Source organism: Hypanus sabinus, chromosome 3 (genome assembly GCF_030144855.1).
Source record: "Hypanus sabinus isolate sHypSab1 chromosome 3, sHypSab1.hap1, whole genome shotgun sequence".
Classification (NCBI taxonomy): domain Eukaryota; kingdom Metazoa; phylum Chordata; class Chondrichthyes; order Myliobatiformes; family Dasyatidae; genus Hypanus; species Hypanus sabinus.
Window position 1 is genome coordinate 116554514 of NC_082708.1, and position 24160 is coordinate 116578673.

The 24160-nt window shown below is 38.0% G+C and overlaps 1 protein-coding gene across 7 annotated transcripts in view; it reads right to left on the reverse strand.

Moving 5' to 3' along the window:
- otud4 (OTU deubiquitinase 4) overlaps positions 1 to 24160 on the reverse strand; it is a 130090-nt gene that overhangs the window by 86699 nt on the left and 19231 nt on the right. For all 7 annotated transcript variants that reach the window (XR_009511274.1, XM_059964985.1, XM_059964986.1 and 4 more), the window contains exons 4-6: positions 22523 to 22569; positions 14043 to 14115; positions 8339 to 8420 (exon numbers count right to left, since the gene is read on the reverse strand). Coding sequence is in view for 6 of the 7 variants with exons in the window: in XM_059964985.1 (XP_059820968.1) it covers positions 8339 to 8420; positions 14043 to 14115; positions 22523 to 22569 (202 nt within the window). In the remaining variant the exon portion in view is untranslated. The remainder of the gene's footprint in view (positions 1 to 8338; positions 8421 to 14042; positions 14116 to 22522; positions 22570 to 24160) is intronic.

Consider the following 24160-nt stretch of genomic DNA (forward strand, 5'->3'; position numbering starts at 1 on the left):
GAGTGGTTTAGCTCTTGTATATCTGTGCTGGCCATTCAAAATCAAACAGACGTTCCTGTAAATGTCACACTGGAAATAGATTCTAAAACAGCACCAACATGAAAGCCAACTGGATTTATTTTTAAAACCAAAAATAACATTTTGGAAAATTTTAAAATCTGTAAGTATCATTTCCTGGCTTATCCTATTTGCAATGGAATAAAGTGTAACCACACACTAAATGCTACACAGCCCAAGAGTTTACATTGCTTATTCCACAATCTATACTGTATGAACTGATCTTCACTGGGCTGAAGTTTTATGGTTTCTTCCAGAGTACCCACATACATTCTGGGAAAGGGTGCAGGGCATGAAGAAGGAAAAAGTAGTAAAAGATCAAATGCAAAGCTCCCCATTTATCCTTTGTTTTAAGAAAGCCATTGCTGGAGGACTCTTATATTAGATATTTGTTTGTACCACCCTTCCTCAAGGTTCAGCCATTATGAAGTGCTTTAAAAAGTTATCAGAAAGGGCTTGCTTCTTATGGAATTGTGCCCATTAAAGTTTAGCAAAAGGTAGTTGGGGGGGGGGGGGGGGGGGGTAAGTAAACCTAACTGGTTCTACTTCATTTCCAGTTTGAGAATATCATCTAAATGTTTTCTTACAGTGATCCTCACAATATGCCAGGGTAAATTTAAAACCCGAGGCATTAAAATTATTACTTCAACTTAACTGCAAGGACTTCCACCTTTGAACTGATACTGTATCAAAATGGGCTTATCATAAGCCATCAAAATTGTGTTTAATTCTTTTTCACAACTGCAGAGCAGACTCAATGAGTCAAGTGGTCTAATTCTGCTCCTATATCTTTTGATTTTATGTGGAATCTCCTCAGTTAAAATTGAGTGCTTGTAATCACTGTCAATGGGATTTACTATTTTCTTATAGTAGAGCTGCAGGCAACCCATGCAGATTCAAGGAATGTTCACTTCTTGGTGATACCTTCCCCCCTCCCCCCCCCCCCGGCGCAATTTGTTTTATTTTACAAGTTCACGCAGCATGAAGTGGCAGCTAGAACAAAAGGTTACAACTTCAAGTATCTGCTTCCCCCTTGCTATAAAGGAGCCACCGCAATGATGTAATAGGGTTTGTAATTTACAAGCAATTCAAATTTCAAACAAAAACAAATAAATACCTTTAAGCAGCCAGAGCAATAAAAATGTTAAAAAAGGTGAAACCATAAAAGTAGAGAGTAGCAAGTCTAGGTAACTATGAAAATTCTGTAAGTGTCTAATAAGTTACTTTAGTAAAGGGAAGAGCGTTAGAAACAAGGTGAATCCTGAAATGGTCAAGACTGAGATGTCAAATTATTTGACCTGTTAGTGAAACTCAACGAGACAATTCCAGGACCAGATTGAACGCAATTGAAGATTAAATCAAAGGATGACAGACTTCAGTAAATCTGTAGAAGAATGGTGAATGGAGAATAAAAACAAGAAATTGTGGTTGGGACAATTTCCTAGCATTTATCCAAGAATAAATTGAAAACTACTTGCATAATAAATCAACATGTTAAAGTTAATCACTGTAAGTACATGATTTACAAAGAAACAAATCATGCATGAAAAACATCAGTCTTCCTTAGTTGGTAGGAAGAGCAGTGAACACAGAATTAGGAAGATCTGGACAGGGGGACTCTATAGGGATTATGACTAGGACATCAACCAGGTTAATAAAATTGGCTGCAAGAGAGAAAATAGTGGACGGCAAAAGTAATTTTTTCCTAATACTTAGAAATATTTTGGACCACAGAATGAAATAAAATTCTGGATCAAAAGCCTCTTCTCTTGACTGGTCATTTCAAAGACAGATATATAACCCTAAAGAGGAGGATATTAGAGTCAGCTGGAGACGCTCATGGAGTGAGTACTGTTTTGAATTCGCTCCATAAACTTTACTTTTTTTAACCTTTGATCACCCTTATTCAGCTTATTTTTACCTATACCAAAAGTTTCTTTGTTAATTTTTTTTGGATTTACTGCCAAGAGTTTGTTGTGAACTTTTGAAGATATGCAAACAGAAATGTTTCTCAGGTCTAAGGGACGGGATCCCGGACGCAATCCGAACGGTAACGGAAAAAAGCAGGCTCCGCCACAACAAACTCAATTAACTTTTGAAGTGTTTATGGAGGTTTTGGATAAAAAATTAGCTGAACTACAACAATTTTTTAAAGAAGATATAAAGATTCAAGAGTACATGGTTAAGACGGATTTAGTAATTAAACAGCAACAAGCTCTTATTGCGTCTCTGCAAGAAGATGCTCTGAAGCGAGATTTGACTATTGAAAAACTGCAACAGGATTTAATTTCCACCATTAAGCTGATGGAAGCCCTTAAAGTCAAGAGTGACGATTTTGAGAATCGGTCCAGAAGACAGAACTTACGTATACTTGGTCTTCCAGACGCCATAGAAAAAGATGACCCTTCGAAATATTTTGCTCAACTTTTAAAAGAAGCGTTTCCGATGATTTTCCCGAATAACCCCCCTTTATTGGACCAGGCACATAGAATTCGGCATTGATCACCGAGAGTTACAGACAAACCTTCGGTGGTAATTGTCCGGTTCCATTACGTACATGACAAAGAACAACTTATAAGAGCAGCTCATCGGGCAGGAATGATTAAATTCAAAGAATTCAAAGAATTCCGCCTGGTCAAAGACTTTAGTCCTGACCTCTTAAAAAGAAGGCTTCTTTTTAAACCGTTGATGGCTGAACGTTATGAGAAAAATCTGAAACCTGCGCTCCTATACCCTGCGAAGCTCCGAATATCTCTGTCGAATGCTCCATGACAGGTTTTCATTTCAACTTCGGAAGCGAGAAAATATCTGGAGAACTTCCCTACTGCTACAGACACCGGTCTCTAATAAATGAACGATTCTGATCCTGTAAGATGGTTCTCGATCTCTTAAACCTGAATTAAAATCTGGTTATTGGTGTAGGTTCATCCTATACTTTATACTTAAGTTAAAGTGTGTTTTCGTCATATTAATTGTTTTGCCTTATACACTTTAATCATTTAACTACATACTTGTCCATTAACTTTGTTCCTTCGAAGGTATATTTTTAATTCTTTGAAGGTGAATTTTTCTTTGATTAAGATGGTGGTTTTTCGAAAAAGATTTTTGGTTTTGCTTAAGATGGCGTTACGTTTTTATTTTTTTCGTCTTTTTCTTACAATGCATCGCTTATCATAGCTTAAATATTTTTTGTTTTGTCTGGGCTAGAGCCCGATTTATAATTTTTTTTAGTGATTATATTTTTATTCTTTTTACAACTAACTATACTTAGAAATATGGTTTTTATTATAGCGATTTTAATTTTTAAAGTTGGGGTGATTCTTTTATATATATCCTTTATATATGGAGTGTTCCTTCAGCTGACATGGGGGTAGGATTAGTCTTACTTTTTCCCTTTTTAAGTCATATTTTGGCTTTTTCTCTTTCTCTTGGGGGGTGGGGGGATGGTCTGTTTTCTAATTCTATTTTTTTTTGTACCAGTTTGTGTTAGTTTTTTTATTTGGGCTGTTTTTGAACTTCAAATATGTCTGTGTTGTCATCACTTCCGGGTCTTCTCATTACTTTTGTTCCTCTTCCGGGTGCATGAGTTTATAAGTTGATTAACCCTTTCTATACCATAGGGTTAATTTTAGAATTATGGCTCAGACCATTAATTTTGTGTCTTGGAATACTAATGGTTTAAATCATCCAATTAAACGAAAGAAGATTTTCAAAGTATTCCAAAGACTTAATGCTCATATCATTTTTGTACAAGAAACTCATGTGAGGAAGGAGGACAAATATCGTTTTTTTAGATTTTGGCGGGGTCAACAGTATCACGCAAATTTGAATGCTAAAGTAAAAGGAGTTTCAATTTTTATTGACTCCTCTATTTCATTTGTTCAACATGATATTTTTTCGGATCCGAATGGCAGATTTTTGTTAATTACGGGTTTACTTTGTAATAAAAAGGTTGCTTTGGTTAATGTTTATGCTCCAAATGTGGATTGTCCTGACTTTAAGTCTTTATTTACCTCTTTACCCAATCTAAACGAATATAAGTTAATAATGGGTGGTGACTTTAATTGTTGTTTAAATCCTCTGATGGATAAATCTTTATCTATTCAGACTTTACCTAATAAGTCGGCCACTTGTATTAACTCTTTTTTGACTGACAATGGAGTTTTTGATATTTGGAGATTCCGGCATCCTAATGACAAAGAGTCTTCTTTTTTCTCACATGTTTATCACTCTTATTCGAGAATTGATTATTTTTTTTGTAGACTCTCGTTTTATTCCATTGGTAATCGGTTGTAACTATGATATTATAGCTATCTCTGATCATGCTCCATTATTACTTTCTATGAAATTTACGGATACAGCTTCTAATGCTAGTCAATGGCGATTTGACTCTACCTTGTTGCAAGACTCTGACTTTATAAAATTTATGGAGGAGCAGATCGACGACGACTTTTCAACTAATTCTACAGATGATATTTCCTGCGGAACACTTTGGGACACTTTTAAAGCGTATATACGTGGACAGATTATTTCTTATTCTGTTGGTTTGAGGAAACGTACTAAGATGGAAACTCTTTTATTGGTTGATAAAATTAAAAAGATTGATAAGAAATATTCGATTGCTCCTAGTAAGGAGCTTTACAAAGGGTTGAACTTCAAATGGAACATAGTTTATTACTTACATCCTCGATTGAAAATCAATTAATGAAAACTAAATCTGATTTTTATATACATAGTGATAAATCTGGTAAACTGTTAGCTAGTCAATTGAAGAATGCTTTAGTTAAACGTCAAATCACTAAGATTGGTCAGCAGAATGGGAATCTGACAGTTAATCATGATGAGATAAATAAGGCATTTCAAGACTTCTATACCTCCCTGTATCAATCTGAATTTCCTCAAGATCATAATACCATTTCTGATTTTCTTGGGAAATTAAATTTTCCAAGATTATCATCTGATGATCTTTTGATATTGGATACTCCTATTACGGATGTAGAAATTAAGGGGGCTATTTCCTCAATGAATTCTGGGAAAGCACCGGGTCCAGATGGTTATACAGTTGAATTTTTAAAATTTTTTTCCGCTACTCTTTCCCCTTGGTTAGGTAAGGTTTTTGAGGAAGCCATTAGATTAGGGAATTTGCCACAATCTTTTTATAGAGCTTCCATTTCTTTAATATTGAAGAAAGATAAAGACCCTACTAACTGTGCTTCTTTATAGACCTATATCTTTATTGATTGTAGACTCCAAGATTTTTTCCAAGTTACTGGGCATCTAGGTTGGAGAAGGTATTACCCAAAATTATTTCAGATGATCAAACTGGCTTTATTAAAAATCGTTATTCTTTTTTTTAACATTAGGAGATTGTTGAATATTGTTTATACTCCCTCACATGATACTTCAGAATGCGTGATTTCATTAGATGAGGAGAAAGCATTTGACAGAGTTGAATGGCCTTACTTATTTAATGTGTTGGAGAAGTTTAATTTTAGTCCGATATTTATATCATGGATTATATTGATTTATCATATTCCAGTTGCCTCAGTGTTTACCAATAATCAAAGATCTCCCTTTTTTCGCCTTTTTCGGGGCACTAGATAGACAAGGATGCCCTCTTAGTCCATTACTATTTAACATTGCCTTAGAACCTTTGGCAATTGCCATCAGACAAGCACAGGATATTTTGGGTATTAATCGTGGGACAGATATTCATGTTATCTTTGTATGCAGATGATTTATTACTATTCATTTCTAACCCGGAGAAATCCATTCCAGCAGTTTTATCATTATTGGCTCAATTTAGTGAGTTTTCTGGGTATAAGTTAAATCTTAATAAAAGTGAATTGTTTCCTTTGAATAAACGGGTCCCAATTTATGGAAATTTACCTTTTAAATTAGTTAATGACTGTTTTACTTATTTAGGGATCAAAATCACAAAAAACCATAAAGGTTTATTTAGATTTAATTTTTTACCCTTAATTGATCAGATTAAAGGTTTGTTTACTAGGTGGTCACCTCTGTCTTTATCCCTAATAGGTAGGATTAATGCTATTAAGATGGTTATTTTACCTAAGTTTTTATATATTTTTCAAGCGATACCAATTTTTATCCTGAAATCTTTTTTTTTTACTAATGTTGACTCTAAAATTTCTTCATATATATGGCAGAATAAAAATCCCAGGTTAGCTAAAACATATTTACAGAAGACAGAAAAGGAAGGCGGGTTAGCATTACCTAATTTCAGATTTTACTATTGGGCAGTTAAAATTAGATATTTGTTACGTTGGTTGAAAGATGGGGGTGGATCTTTTGGCCCTTGTTGGGTGAGTTTAGAAACTAAATCGGTATCAGCTTATGCTCTGGGTTCTATTTTAGGGACTTCTCTCCCTTTTGCTCTTTCTAAATTGCCGAAACGAATTGACAACCCGATAGTTAAATATACTTTGCGTATATGGTTTCAATTTCGGAGATTTTTTGGGTTGACTCAATTCGTTTTAAAAAGTCCTATTGTATCTAATTGTTTTTTTCACCCTTCCATTATAGATCAAGCTTATTTGGCTTGGAAAACTAAGAGATTACTAAGATTTTCTGATTTATTTTTAGACAATTGTTTCATGTCTTTTGAGCAATTATCCAACAAATATAACTTGCCTAGTTTTCATTTTTTTAGATATTTACAGATTAGACATTTTTTAAATTCTGTACTCTCTACGTTTCCAAATTTTGTGCCTTCAGATATTTTGGAGAGTTTATTTGAATTAGACCCTTTTCAAAAAGGGCTTATTTCAAAACTTTATAATATAATTATGAAGATACGTTCAGAGCCTCTTTATAAGACTAAAAAGGATTGGGAAAGAGAGCTTAGTCTTAGTATTTCTAGTGAGAATTGGGAGAGAATTCTTCAATTAGTTAATACATCATCGTTATGTGCCAAACATTCATTAATACAATTTAAGGACGTACATAGGGCCCATATGTCCAAGGATAAATTAGCTAATTTTTACTCTCATATTAGTCCTATTTGTGATAGAAGTCATTCTGAAATTGCGTCTTTAACTCATATGTTTTGGTCTTGTTCATTTTTGGAGAAATATTGGAAAGATATTTTTGATATTATTTCTGCGGTTTTGAATATCGATTTTCAACCTCATCCTATTACCGCAATTTTTGATTTACCAATGTTAGACTCACTGCATTTATCTTCTTCAGCCCGTCGAATGATTGCATTTCTAACTCTGATGGCTAGAAGATCTATACTGTTGAATTGGAAGGAAATTAATCCTCCCACTGTATTTAATTGGTTCTCTCAAACTATGTTATGTTTAAATTTAGAAAAAATTAGAAGTGGTGTTTTTGAGACTTCTATTAAATTTGAAAAGTTATGGAGACCATTTATTCAACATTTTCATATGACATAATATGATCCTGTTCCAAGTTCATTTGATTTCCCAGCTTTTAGCTTATGTATTTTGAGAGGACCGGAAGTGACGGCATTGATGAATACTTATTTTTATGAGATATTATAAACAGCCCCCTTTTTTCTCTCTTTTTTTTGCTTCTTTTTTCTTTTATATTAGTTATTAGATTAGATTAGCTAGTTTTGCATTATATATTTTTTTTTAAATTTTTTTTCTTTCTTTTTTCTGATTTCTTTATATCATATATTATGAAATATTTAGACTTACCATGTTCATACATATATTTTATGGCTTATGTCTTGGTAAACTCATTTATATTGTAACTATTATGTATGTTTTTTTTCATATGTAATGGAATTTGTATGTTGGTAATTTCTTTATCAATATATCATTTGTATTCTGTCCATATTACTAATATTAATAAAAAGATTTAGAAAAAAAGAGGAGGATATTAATTTGTGGGCAACAATAGATCAAAATATTACAGTTAATTCTTCAGCAAACCCCAAAGAAAGCTGCAAACAAATATTGATAAGATGGGGAAATAAAAAGTTTGACTCACATTTGCACAGTGACCAAGGGATAGGGGCAAAGATAATAAATGGCATACAAAGGTGACCAAACTTACCTACTTGAGTATTATGGATTCTAAGGCACCCATCAACTTATTGATAAGCTCATTTCATTTTAACTGTCTAGACCCATCATTTTTCTGGCAGGAGGGATGCAAGCAAGAAAAACTGATTTTTCTCAAGATCACAAAACTTTCTTTCAGGAATTAATGTCTTGACAGCTTAAAATGGTCAATTCTCAATTATATAAAACTATTCCCAAATTTTTAAAAAAATCGGAGTACTTACATTGACAAAGGGCCGCAGCATCGATAGATTCCTTAGGATAGACACTATCATAATGGTTTCCATTTGAAAAGCACAATGAGATCTATTTGGAAATTAAGAAAAAAGTGAGATATCCTTCCTTTTGTCACCTTCAAACATCACTTTCTATGCTACATCTGAAAGTGACCAGGTTAGCTAAAATTTAACAGGAGCTCAAATTCATAAACAGCTCAAAAATTCAATTACTTCGAAGACCATTTTAAATCCAATATATCAAAAAATGTTACAGAAGTTCTTTTCTGTTTTCTTAACTAATTAATAGAGGCAATATTTTTTCATCATTAAGTTCAACTAAAAACACAATCCTTCATGCAACTCTGCCCTGGATGTCACCCTTCAGTGATCAACGATGAGAGGTGTTCCTTACAACACATGTTTAATGCATTCTTCCCAAATAAAATTACCTGATCAGAAATGCCAGATATCGCTCAGGTCTAAGAATCTGATGTTCATTTTCCAGTTGCAAAAAATTGCTAGGTGAAATTTTTCCAGGTAGTGAAAGCATTCATACCAAGAATTGAAAAGTTCCAATTTCAGATCAAAATTTGCTAGTATTGAGGGCTAATATCTATTACGGAAAATATCTGAGAATGCCCATCTCTTGATCGCTTTCTTTTGCCATTTGCACAATTTGTTTTTTTGTGCCTTGGGGGTTTCATGCTTTTCTTTGCATGGGTTCCATGGTTTTTTTTTGCCTGTCTGAAGGGAAGACGAATCTCAGGGTTGTAACACTGCACAAATACTTTGATAATAAATGTACTTTCAATCTTGAAGAAATGACTACATGAATTACTAATTCAGGAATATCTCCTGAAATTGTACCTGAGACTGAGACATTTGGCAGAACTAAATGATAAACTACAGGTGTAGGTATATAACTAATGCTAAAAGTAAAATCTTATCCGCTAATTCCACTCCAGTTTAAACTCATTCTTCGTCATGATTCATTTCTCTTAATAACTTACTCCCTCACCATCCAAATGGCAATTTAAGGTTTAACATTTTAAAACATTAGGTTAAATGTAGAAACATAACATGGCTATAAATAAGCTTAGCATCAATGCATAAAAAGGCGCTTCTATATGTTATTCAATTTCAAACAACAACCTCAAGATCTGTCTTCAGGAGAACATTTAGATGCTATAGAAGACGCTAGTGCAGTGAATTTAGAAACATTCAAGACAAATCAGGCAAAGTAAATGTGGTTTTGTGAAAAGGAAAGCATGTTTGACCAATTCAGTGGACCTCGTTGAGAAAGTAACCTTTATCGTAGATAACAATGGATGTATTACAGCTACAGTGCATTTGATAAGATGAGATGAAACATCAAAAAGGGTATTGCACAAAATAAGAGCTTATGGCATAGGAGGTGATCTATTGACTTGGACTGAAGACTGGCAGGCTATTAAAATAGACAGTGGGGAAAAAAATTTCTCTGGTTGGCAAGATGTAACGAGTCTCACAGAAGTCAATGTTTAAGAACTGGGTTATCAGTAATTTTACTGAAGGGTAAAGGAAGAGAAGATCCAAGAAGAGAAATAATTGAGGCATTTTTAACCGATTGAGCTTCTAGTAAAGTCCATGGTGGACAGTCATCCCTTTCAGAATGTGATATTCCTTATATTAGTTGCCCAGTAATAGAATCTAAAATTAGGCAAAGCTAGACCACCATCTTTATTTTTCCTTTGAAGAAAGACTTTGTTCAGCCGGGGTTGTTTATTATTCCATATGTAAGAGGAGAGAATTGAGTCCAAAGGGTCAAAAAAACTCTTTGGAATAAAAATAGACAATGCTTGGAAAAGATATGAGAATTTAGGTAACACATTCATTTTAATAGAATTAATACGGCCTAACAAGGATAAAGAAAGAGGAGAACATTTACTAAATAGCCTTTTAAGGTAACTCAGTAGCGGAATAAAATTAGCTTTATACAAATGTTTAATATTTTTAGTAATAGTTATTCCAAGATAAGTAAACTGGTTAGTCATAATTTTAAACGTAAAACTGGTGTTTATTGGTATCAGGTTGTTTAAAGGAGATAATTTACTTTTATATAAATTCAACTTATAACCTGACAATCGACTAAATTGAGAAAATAAAGAAAGAATGGAAGCTAAGGAGTCATTCACATTGGAAATAAAAAGTAAAATATCATCTGCATATAAAGAAACTTTATGAATAGTATTACCTCGGGTGATACCTGTAATATCCTTGGAATTACGGAGTGCTATGGCTAGAGGTTCTACAGCCAAAGCAAACAACAGAGGACTAAGGGGACAATCAATGACATTTGGCCCCCCAAGTTTGCTCCACCATTCAAAATGACCATGGCTATATTTCATTCCCATATTCCTTTTAGGTCTAAAAGTCTGTCTACCTCCTTCTTACATATATTTAGCAACATGGCCTCCAAAGCCTGTGATAGAGAATTCCATGGGTTCACCACCCTCTGAATGAAGAAATTTCTTCTCATCCCAGTCTAAAATGTCTTATCCCATGTCTGGGATGAAGTCTGGAGACAAATGACCCAGGTAGCCCTCAAAGTGAGCAACGAGTAGGTAACTGGTAAGTACGTTATTGATAAATAACTGCCACTTACTAGCACAATCAGCTAGTAACATTCTGCTACTGATCAAATAAGGGTGGGCTGTAATGAGCTACATCAGATTTGAACAGGAAATATCTAGGCAGTTTTTCTCATTAGGCACCAGATGCCCATGGTATAAATATACTGGAACAGCCTGACTCAAGGTGCAGAAAACTCTGGAGGTCAGGACTCCAGTTCTAGTCAGGATGTGTTCTGGTCTCACACCTTTTCCTGATCCATTGCTTGAGATTACATAACATTAAACTGTTGTAAGAGTAGTCTTGTCATATTGGAAATCTCAAGAGGAAACGAAGATGGATCATTCACTTAACATTGCCTGCTGAACAAGATTGTGAATGCCTCAATCTTGCCTCGTATGCTGAGCCTTGCCAACACCAAAGACTGGGATGGGATTTTCTTGATCCATTCAATTGCATACAACCAAATACAAGAGGAATGCAGAAATCTGACCAAATCCATTGTTTCAGTGATTATTTTGCTCTCTACATTGATTGCTGCCTTAGTCGTTTTGTCAGGCAGCTTCATTAGCTTGGCAAGTCACTTTTCAGAAAGCTTAGGGCCACTCCCAGCTAACCATTCTGCATTCTCACTAAAAAGGTTAGCCACCCAGTCTACACGGCAATACTGAAGTGAGGGATACTTCAACAGTTACACAATACGATGAACACTTCTGCTGTCAGCACAAGAGGCACAGATCTAAGTTGCTGGATCTGTTCTGCTTCTAAATACATTTGGCACAATTGTAATGCTTTGGCAACGGAGTGTGTCCTTGATGTCAAGACAAGACTTTGCGTCCACAAGCTCCATGATGTTATTTTACAGATGTACCTTCTATAGGCAGATTACTGAATTTGAATTGTCCCACTGTCACTCTCCAAGTTGCTATATATTCTACAGGATTTAGCCAGCTGGATCAGCGATGATGCTAGACATTAAACCCCCCCATTTAGATCAGATTCTGTGTCTTGATACTCCCAGTATCCCCCGAACCCCCACCAAAGCAGTATTCATTCTGGAGGAGTGCCACTTCATCAGCTGAGAAGGAACAGCAGATAATAATCAGAAGGCAGCTTCCTTGTCCATGTTTAGTCTTTATGTTATGAGTTGTCCTGGGCTTCAGTGTCAATACTGCGGCCTGGGCACACCCAGGGACCATGTTAAAGGAGTATGACACATCTTGTATGGCAGCACACTTCTGTTTAAACATGTTTATATTTTGCTTTAGGTTGGAGGAGAGAATACTTCAAAGAGAAGGAACTCGCCCCATCTCACCTGCTCCCAACATTTCCTTTTAAATTTGTATGGATCATAGGCATTTTAGTCCAAAACACAGCAAAAGGCCCTAAAATTAAGGAATAAGGCTTCTACTCCTGCAGTTCTAACCCTAACTCATAAATACTAAATCACTTGAAAAGAACAGACTTACATGCATTTTGCATTCTTCATTACTTCAGGATTTTCCACAATGCTTTACAGCTAATCAAGTGCATTTGAAACAACAGTAGTGTTACAATACAGGAACTACTCAGCTGCCAATTTGCACAAGGCAAGCTCCCACGAACAAGAAAATAATGACCAAAATGTTTCAATAATGATAAACTTTAATAATGATAAAATTATTTTTTTAAATGATAAATGATAAAATGATAATGATAAACACACACAAAATGCTGGAGAAACTCAGCAAGCCAGTTCCATCTATGGAAAAAAGTATGGTTGATGTTTTGGCCCAAAACCCTTTGGCAGGACTTTAGTACTTATTTCCAGTCGATGCTGCTTGGCCTGCTGAGTTGCTCCAGCATTTTGTGTGCGCTGCTCGGATTTCCAGCATCTGTTTGTACTTCGATAATGATAACCGAGTAGTAACTATTTAGTAAGACACTGTGATGAACTTACTTACCGTTCTTTATATTTTATATCAGGGGTTCACCAACTTTTTTTGCACCGCAGACCAATTTAATATTGACAATATTCTTGCAGACCAGCTGACGGTGGGGAGTGTTAATCACGACCGGAATATAGGTGATAAGTCAATTATAAATGGCTAATACACTCAAATTCATTTCTAAAAGGGTTCATCTGGTGAATTTAATATTAAACACACTGTGCATATTTTCCTCATATGAGGATATAAAATCAATGCAACACACCAATATCACTGAATCGGTGGGAGCCCTGGGCTTGTTTCCCTGCAAAAAGATGGTCCCAACGAGGGGTGATGGGAGAGAGCAATCCTCAAAGCAGGTTCCTTTTGTCCAGTCTATACTCCAATTTAGTTGTCGTGGCTCTTAGCACTTGCTTCTGTCCCACTTGCTCACATCTTTTCAGCTCAAAAAACTCAACGGGTTTGTCTTTAAGTGCAGGGCGCTTGGATTTAAGGTGCTGAAGCAGTTTGCATTGCCTCATTCGACAGCCTCCAGGCCCAAACTCTAGCCTCCCGCCCGCCCGCCGTCAGGCCAGGTGCGGCTGGTCGTGGGTGGGGTGAAAGGATAAGGTAAGAGCCGGAGGTCCCCATGCCGGAGCCACGGCAGTCACAGCCCAGAGAGCGAGGAGGAGTGTGACAGGGCGCGTGCCTGCCCCCCCCCCCCCCACCACCCTCCCCGTAGGTAGGTAGGTAGGTAGGTAGGATCTATTGGCTGACAGAAGTTTGGCTCAAGGGATGACTTTCAGTAGATCGCAGCAAGGTAGCTTTTCAAGGCGGCGCCCACCTGCCCGCACTCCAGGCCAGTACCAACGGCACTTCCCGCCGGCCGCGCGAGGCCAACCAGTAATCCCTGGTGCAAGGGTATCACTGCGTTTAGGTGACTGATGACCTCGCATGTGTTCAAGTTCAACAGGGAATGACTCATATTGCTTCATATGGACAAATCGTATCGTTTCCTCACCACCCGGTGGTTGGGGACCACTGTATTATATGTCCTTAAAGGTTAACAAGGATAAATGAATACTTCATCTGTTTCAATGTCTCAACCTTGAGGCTTCACAATTCAAGATGCCTTATGCAATGGCTTTGTTATACTTTTTTTTAAAGTCACTTTAAATGATGTTTTAACTTACCGTGTCAGGAAAACCATTTTCAGTAACATGGGCAGGAGGTCTATTTGGTTCCTGGTAAATTATAAAATCCCGCCTGAGAAGTTGAAAAAAAATACAAGTTAAATGTCTGGACCAATCAATGAACCACTGCTGCATTCTGTCTTTCTACACAACTCAATAGGCAATTGCCATCACTGCCCTAATTGCTTCAGGTACGATACAAACAGTTAAATGAACTTGAAACCCCTAAAACTGCTTCTTGAATTGCAGCAAGTTAGCCAATCTCAACTAGGACACAATATAACATCAGATATTCAGATCCAAGAACCAGAATTAAAAATCTTGTCAGTGGTAAACTGCTGCATATGAACTACAATTTGGCAAGACAAGCTTCAGCCAAATATGACTTAGAAGTCATTTGAAAAACTGAATGATATTCCCAAAGCAAATATTCTGAAGATGTAGCATAAAATCATTAATATTAGCATAGCAGAAGTCTCAGTGGCTTTCTGAGAAATGATGAATGGGAGGAAAATGGATAGGGCATTGATTCTGGAAGAAAAATTGCCCCATGGAGGACACGTTGGAGTAGGATTCAGCATATGACTATAATGCTGTCTCGATCCAAATCATCTGTCAGAGCCATTTACGGGATGTAATGCAAGCACACTCATAAAAACAAAATCTGCAAAGCTGTGAGCCTAAATTACTCTGGCGCACATCCCAATACATATGACAACAATGTTTTCTCCCCCCACCCCCACGATTATCAACCTGCCAATACTGAGAGAATTAAAATAATGGTCTTGTTGTAAGAAGGTGATTCTAGATAATCTAATTATAACTTAAAGTGCGGGTACATACTTTCAGTTCGACTGCACATCCTTCACTTTTAATCAAACCTACAGACTTCCACCAGGGAATTCTGTAAAATACAGTCATCAACCCTTCCCCAATTGAATAGAATACTCAGTACGTTTACTCAGGTAAGATAATGCAAGTTATTTCAGAAAACAGTAATCAGTTATTTTTTTAATACAAGGAGGCTTGAGGAAAGAGACCAAAGGTGTTGTCAATGTTTGACAGGCAGAACACTGAAGTAGGTCCTTCAAGCACCAAGGCCAGCCTTCAAGTATCCATTTGAGCAGCGCTGTTGAGAGGTAAAGAGATGAGGTGGGGGGGTGGCAGGGAGGACTCCAGCAGAAACTTGATCCAAAACATCTGAAAATGCAGTCAAGTATGAACTAAAAAAGCACACAATTTCACCTGCGCAATGGAACTTCAATTATACATTCTGAATGTCATCACCACATAACAAAAGAAACCCAATTTCCTAAATCACCTCTACAAGGTTTATTAGAGTGTAATGAAAGACAGTATCATCTAGTTGCATTTACAGCTATGTTACTTGTTCACCGAAACAATGGCCTGAATTTTCCTGAGTGGGACCCACTGCCACAACATACTCCTGGTTCCCAAAACCACAGTCTCACTTTCGCCACATCCTGAAGACCATCCTCATTGTCCCAGGAGGAGATGTAGCTCAGCCTCATAGCCATCAGTGCCAAAAAAGCCCTGAGCACCTGGCAGGCTAATGTGGTAAAACAAGTCAAGCACTACCCAAGAAACACCTCTGGTAGCCTTCAGCAGACAACAAAATCCCTGCACTCAGTTTTGTTAAGATGGCAAAATTTCCTTGTTACACTCACGATAAGAAGAAGCACTGTCGACATTTCGGGCCGAGACCCTCCATCAGGTCTAATGTCGACAGTGCTTCTCCCAATAGATGCTGCCTGGCCTGCTGTGTTCTACCAGCATTTTGTGTGTGTTGTTTTAATTTCCAGCATCTGCAGATTTCCTCATGGAAGTTTCCTTGTTGCATATTTCTGTGCCATCCAGAAACATTTAAGATCAAAAATGATTAAATCATTAAAGTATTAATAAAACCAACAAAAAATACTTAAACAACAACACACACAAAATGCTGGTGGAACACAGCAGGCCAGGCAGCATCTATAGGGAGAAGAGCTGTCGACGTTTCGGGCCGAGACCCTTCTTCAGGACTAAACGAAAGGAAAGATAGTAAGAGATTTGAAAGTAGTGGGGGGGGGGGGGGGGGAGAAATGCAAAATGATAGAAGACCGGAGGGGGTAGGATGAAGCTGAGCTGGAAAGGTGATTGGCAAAAGTGACACAGAGCTGGAGAAGGGAAAGGATCATGGGACGGAGGCCTCAGGAGAAAGATTGGGGGGTGGGGGAGGGGAAGCACCAGAGGGAGATGGGGAACTGCAAGCAACACACACCCAAAATGCTGGAGAAACTCAGTAATTCAGTAAACTCAGTAATTTGCCTAAAAGTGAGGCAAAGACCTGGTGAAACTGCAATGCAAGAACGTGGTAAAGAGCTAAAGCAGCAAATAATACAAAGGCATAAACACTAGAGGTTCTGCAGATGCTGGAAATCCAGAATAATGCACAAAATAAAACGCGGAAACACATCTATGGAGAGGAACAAACAGTAAATGTTTTGGGCTGAGAACCTTCATCAGCCAAAACGTCAACTGTTTATTCCTCTCCACAGATGATGCCTGACCTGTGTCCTCCAGAATTTTGTGCAATAGAAAGGACATAGCTATTCCTTAATCAAAGGTCTGTAGTGTTTCTGGTTTTGAATGATGATGGACAATTAACAGCTAACAGAATAACCCCATTTCAAGAATTCTCATCTCACTGTCAGCTCAGTAAAGGTTCATGAAGACAAAAATGAAACATATACAAACACCCAGAGGCTGATAAGTCTAGCAGATGCTTTAGTTTCAGCCAGAAGTATTGAGTAGAAAACCTGTATCAGTTTCTTCCAGAGGTCTCCACCACTGCAGAAGATGCTCCTCTGCAAATTCAATGACATACAATGGGGTATTTTAAAGCACTGGACATGGAAATAAGTATTGGGGGGGGGGGGGGGTTGAGGAGCAAAATCATATCACAGCAATAATGTTGAAGACTTGCATTCCAGAACTATCCAGGCCTCCAGCCTAGCTGGCCCAGTACAGTTTAAAAAACTGGTATCTTCTCAATAGAGAGAACATTTACCAGGTACATTCCTAAACCAGAACAAATCTAGTCTAGCTAATAATTACCCAGTCCACATTATTGACCTACCCTCCATCTTTTCTGAAATGAGAATGCAATCCTTAGTAAACAATGTTCCATTCCATTCATAACTCCTTAGAAAGTTATAACATTCATAAAAAAAAGTTGGTCTGCATTCAGGCAAGAACCAATCGACATGAAATAACATGCTGGACAAGCACAAAATAAGAATCAGCTCCAACAAGGAGCCTCTAACTAGCTACTTTTGACTTCTAACAGGACTACCAGCACAAAATCCTCCTCAGCAATATCCTGATCTCTGCTGATCAGGAACTAAAGTAAACAGGCACAGAGTGTCACAACTGAAACAGCAGCTCAGTGGCAATGTCGGCCATAGTGAGCGATTCATTTCCCGACTTCATCCAAGACTTTTCACCAGTAAAATGTGTGTCAGGAATAGAATGAGATAATCTCCATTTCCCTTGCTGAATGTAGCTCCATTATCAGAGCTCAACTCCATCAAAGACAAATGAAGCCCACTTGATTGATACCATTCTATAAATCTGCTTCGTCTACTATTGGCTGCAGCATGCACACTTAAAGCACCCTGATCTGAAAATATACCTCCATTCCTTCATCAATGCTATGCCCAAATCCTGATACTACCCAATTAATAACACTGAGAAGTAGTTCAGAGGGACCAGAGCACTTTAAGAATTTGACACAGTACCACTCTGCAAATCAAAGACAAAGAAGGTGAGGGGCCATAAATGCTAAGTGTCAGTGATGCCTACATTTTGTGAAATAATAAACGGATGAATGTAGATTAGGGATTAAAGTGATCTGCCTGGGCTGGAAAAACAATGATGACAAAGTGGCTTTGCAAAACTGCCAGGAAACCAGAGCTAGAAACACACACTCCGAACAAATCATGTAAAGCCCGGGTTTCCAATATTCTACGTGATGTAGGGTCAGGATGCTCTTCCTTATCCCAAATAAACTCAAGACCAAGGGTTCCCAAACTGAGGTCCAAGGACCCCTTGTTTAATGGTATTGGTCCATGGCATAAAAAAAGGTTGGGAACCCCAGCTCAAGACAAATGGCTTATACTTAACATTCGGAATGTTTCTATGAGATTCCCCCACATTCTCTTGAACTCTAGGGAATACAGCCAAAGAGCTGCCAGATATTCCTCATACAGTAACCCTTTCATTCCTGGAACCATTCTCGTGAATCTTCTCTGAACCCTCCCCAATGTCAGTATATCCTTTCTAAAATAAGGTGCCTAAAACTGAACACCATACTCCAAAAGTGGTCTCACGAGTGCATTATAGAGCCTCAACATCACATCCCTGCTCTTATATTCTTATATCTCGAGAACTGAATGCCAACATTGCATTTGCCTTGTTCACCACTAACTCAACCTGGAGGGTATCCTACACAAGGACTTCCAAATCCCTTTGCATCTTTGCATTTTGAATTCTGTCCCCATCTAAACAATAGTCTGCCCGGCTAGTAACCAGCAGCCAGCCAGAATAGGATTCCTTTATTCCCACTCTGTTTTCTGCCGTTCAGCCAATGCCCCACCCATGCTAGTCAATCCCCTGTAATTCTATGGGCTCTTATCTTGCTAAGCAGCCTCATGTGTGGCACCTTGTCAAAGGCCTTTTGATAATCCAACTACACCATATCTACTACATTTCCTTTGTCTACCTTGCTTGTAATTTCCTCAAAAAAATTGCAGGAGGTTAGTCAGGCAAGGTTTTCCTTTCAGGAAACCATGCTAGCTTTAGCCTAACTTGTCATGTGCCTCCAGGTATTCTGTAATCTCATCCCTAACAATCAATTCCAACAACTTCCCAACCACTGATGGCAGGCTAACAGGTTTATAGTTTCCTTTCTGCTGCCTCCCACACTTCTTAAATAGCAGAGTAACATTTGCAATTTTTCAGTCATCCAGTACAATGCCAGAATTTATCAATTCTTGAAAGATCTTTGTTAATGCCTCCACAATCTTTCCAGCTACTTCCTTCAGAACCCAAGGGTGCATTCCATCAAGTCCAAGAGTCTTATCCACTCTCAGACCATTAAGTTTCCTAAGCACCTTCTCAGTCGTAATTTTCACTACACAAACTTCACTTCCCTGACACTCTTGAATGTCTGGTATACTACAGACATCTTCCACTGTGAACACTGATGCAAAAGGCGCATTCAGTTCCTCTGTCATCTCTGCGTCTCTCATTACAATATCTCCAGAATCATTTTGTATTGGTCCTATATCTACCCTCAACTCTCTTTTACCCTTTATATACTTAAAAAAAAGCTTTTAGTATCTTCGATATTAGTTGCTGGCTTCCTTTCATAATTCACCTTTTCCTTCCTATGGACCTTCTTAGTTTCCTTCTGCAAGTTTTTAAAAGCTTCCCAATCCTCTATCTTCCTACTGACTTTGGCTTTGTTGTATGCCCTCTCTTTTTGCTTTTACTTTGGCTCTGACTTAACTTGTCAGCCATGGTAGTGTCCTTCTTCCATTCAAAAATTTATTCTTATTTGGAATATATCTGTCCCTCATTTTTCACAGAAACTCCAGCCATTGCTGCTCTGCTGTCCTTCCTGCTAGTGTCCCTTTCCAGAACACCTTGGCCAGTTCCTCTCTCATGTCACTGTAATTTCCCTTTTTCCACTGAAATTTCACAAAGTGGAATTTAGTTTCTCCTTCTCAAATTTCAAAGTGAGCTCGATCATATTGTGATCACTGTCCCCGAAGGTTTCCTTAACCTTAAACTCTCTTATCACCTCTGAATCATTGCACAGCACACAATCCAGCACAGCCAATCCCCTAGTGGGCTCAACAACAAGCCGTTCTAAAAAGCCATCCCTTAGAGCAGGGGTCGGCAACCTTTACCACTGAAAGAGCCATATGGACCCGTTTCCCACAGAAAACACTGGGAGCCACAAAACCCGTTTGACATTTAAAATGAAATAACACTGCATACAATGTTTTTTTTTCCCTTTATGCTATGTATAAACAAACTATGTGTTGCATTTATGAAATCGATGAACTCCTGCTGAGAAAACGACATTACATTTCTGCATGCAACAAAAACATTTTGAACTCCGAAAAAAAGACGTTGGGTTGAAGGTTACTCCATAGTTAGCCTACCTTGGATCGAAGAATTAAAAGAAAGCACGCACTGGCGGGTGTCAGGCATTGGCAGTGGTGATGTATATTAATAGTGATAAAAAAACACGTTGTAGCGGTGTGCTACATGCAGCGGTAAAATAACGACACAGAGTCGGTAAACTGCAGTCAAAGATAACTTTATTCGAACTAAACAGCCTTGCTTTTAAGCATCCCTCAACCCGCCCCCCCCCCCCCCCCCGTGGGCGCAGATGCTCCAAAAGACATGTACTCACAAACCCCCGTAGGTTATCTCCCTTAGCCAGAATGCTGGCTAATTGTGAGCCGGTTCGGATGTGCCAGGAAATGGGTCGCCGCAACGTTTTATTTAGATTGTACAAGATCACCATAATCTTCAAATTTAGAATTACATTTCAAAAACTAACAAACTAACATAAAATACATTTTAATTAAATATTCATCATTTATTTTCCCAAGCCACAGGGAGCCACAGCACAGAGATGAAGGAGCCGCGGGTTGCCGACCCCTGCCTTAGACATTCAACAAATTCTCTCAGTACTGGCCTGGTTTTCCGAATCCACTTTCATGTTAAAATCCCCAACGATTATCATGACATTGTCTTTCTGACATGCCTTTTCTATCTCCTGCTATTAATTTGTAATCCACATCCCGGCAGTTGGAGGCCTGTATACAACTGCCATTAGGGTCCTTTTACCCTGGCTGTTTCTTAACTCAACCCATATAGACTCTACAGCCTCTGATCCTATATCATCCCTTTCTAATGATTTAATATTATTTCTTATACATTGGGCCACACCACCCCCTCTGCCTACTAACCCATCTTTCCAATACACCGTATATCCTTAGATGTTTAGCTCCCAATGGCAGCCATCCTTTACCCATGTTTCAGAGATGGCCACAACGTCACACTTGCCAATCTGTAGCTGAACTTCAACATCACTCCAGTTCCCAACCCCCTGCCAGATTAGTTTAAACCCTCTCTGACAGCTCTATTAAACCTGCCTGCTAGGATATTGGACCCCTTTGGGTTCAGGTATTACCCATCATTTTTGTTACAGGTCATAAATTCCCCAGAAGATGCCCCAATGATCCAGGAACCCGAAACCCTGTTCCCTACACCAGTCTCTCAGCCACGCATTAATACGCCTGATCATGCTACTCTTACATTTGTTAGCACTTGGCACAGGCAGCAATCCTGAGATTACAGCCCTAGAGGTCCTGCTTTTCAGCTTCTGTATGACCAACAACTATATGGGACTGGTGCTGAGCGGAGGAAGTAGTAAACCCCATTAATATACTTGTAAAGCAATGGTAGTGACCGGACTGGACAGAAGAGGAGAAGTTTTGGAAGAAATTGTATAAAAGGATTGAAGATAGCAGGAGCAACAATTATAGAGACCAACCATTGGTAAGTAGTAACAGCTTACATTTGGTACTGGGAGTCAGGGAAACCTCTTGCCGTAAGCTTCACCAGTTCATCAATGTGCAAATACTAGCCCAGTTTTGCAATCAAAGTTAAATGTAATGATGCACGTTAAGTCACCAGTACATGCAAGGGTAGTAAGTTGGTACTTCAATAAAGCACCTTGGAAACTGAAGGTTTCATTATTTGACTGAAAGGGTTGTCATTAGAGCTGCCTATAATAGTGTTGTAAGCAATTTTACAGAGCTAAGCATTTTAAGTTATTTCAAATAAAATTATGTGTCATAATACAAAAGCTGGAGAAGTGAGAAAGAATCTCAGACTGAAGAATTGATCATATATTTAAAATTTGTAGCATACACATATTGGAAGCTACTTTTCACATTTTACCATTTGTTCAATAATTCTTCCTTTTCCCTGTTCATGAGACAAATAGCATTTCCACTAACACAGCCACTATGTTAAACATATGTTTCTTATTTTTATTTACATATAAACCTAATGTTTCAAGGGGCTTTTGGTATTCAGCACAAAGATAATATTAATGTTAGCTCTCTTGGTCAATAAGATGAAGATGTTTCAATCTCCACAAGTAATCCAGCCAACTCTTGGGAGTGAAAAATAAATCACATCATTAGATACTCTTTTTTAAAAAGTGAAACAGGTTCTGTTTAGACATTTTTTATGATGTACTTTAAAGCATAATGTTATTAATGATGATTTTCCAAGTAATCATGAAACACAGAAGGCAGATCAACCAGCAAAAGTTACAGATCCCCAATGTGCATTATATCTAGTAACTTAAATATCCATGATGGTCTTACTTGAACATGAGTGAAAGAGCACTGATTTCTACTTGTCCAACCCATTCCTGCAATAACAAAGATACATAATCAGATTTTTCAAAAACTGTCACATTTGAATAATATTGAATATATAATTCCAATTGAACCAATTGCACCACAAAGTGCAACTGTGCCAGTTTTCATATCCTAATGAGAATCAGGTTTATTATCACTAACATATGTTGTGAGATATGTTATTTTGTGCCAGCAGTTCAGTGTAATACAAATTACTATAAGTTACAACAAGGAAGACAGAAGATCTGAGTGTCTGTCCCCAGTACTTCCTTGCTGATGGTAGTAATGAGAAGAGGCCATGAACTGGATGGGGAGAGCCCTACATCGTGGATGCTGTCTTCTTGAGTCAGAGCCTTTCAAAGATATTCTCAATAGTTTGGAGGCCAGGGTCCATGATGGAACTGGTTGAGGTTGCAACTTTTTTCAGCCCTCCATGGTACATCTGTTGGCAATTTGTTAGGATCTTTAGTGACATATCAAATCTCCTCAAACTCCAAATGAAATACAGCCAATGGCATGTTTTCATTGTAATTGCATCAATATGTTATTTAGTTTGCTTAGTATTGTATGTTTGTTTGTACTCTAAAATAAACGGAAATCTTGGATTTACGATTGTTCAACAATTCCGACTCCCAGAAGAACCCTAAGGATCAGAAAGTAAACAGAGATCCAACAGGAGAAAGGGGTGGAGGAGGTGACAGGCACGCGAGCAGAAGAGGTAAGAGGGAAGCCAGGGTGAGGAATTGAAGAAGAGGGAATGGGATGGGGAATATAGTTACATATATGTACATATTTTGATAATAAATTCACTTTGATCTATCTCATGTCTATATGCCTCCTTTAAGCTGTACCTAGCCACTCAATCGGCTATAGAGAGAGCAGAGCAGTGAGCAAAGCACACATCCTTGAGGCATTGATTGTCAGTGAGGAGGAAATGTTCTTATTTCTGATCAGCATTGACTGTGGTCTTCCAATGAGGAAGTCAAAATCCAGTTACAGAGGAAGGTACAGAGGCCCAGATAACCCATGTAGCCTGAACACTGAACAGCTAAAATTATGCAGGGGTGGGACAGAGTTTCAAAGCTGTTTGATGGTGTTTGACAGAATAAGCTACAAAAACATAACCGGGGCCCTCCAGTCGAGGGTAGTCAGGATCCACCATGTGAGGCAAACCAGCACTCAGACTGCTCCAGGTTACAGAACAGTGATGGCAGAAAGGTCTGAAGGTTGGTTTAAAAATACAGAGTCACAAAAGACAAAGAGTTACCAGCTCGATGATCTTTGATCATTCTGCAAACAATTGTGTAAAGGGCTGCCAAGGTGCTCGTGTGCACAAACTGCAAAATAAGTTAGCAGGCAATTACAATGAATGTGCCACTTGCACTTTGGAAGAATGAGGGCCAGTCCTATTTAGATGTGAACTTGAGGGACATAGTTACAAGATCAGAGAGTAGTTACTTAAAATTAAAGGGCATAGAAATGCCTTCTCCCTGAGGGTGGTGGTGAATCTATGAAATTTTATATCACATTGGGTTGAGGAGGCTGGATTTTTGGAAGTATTTACAAAGAAAAGTAGCTAAATTTTTGGAAAAATCTGGGAAT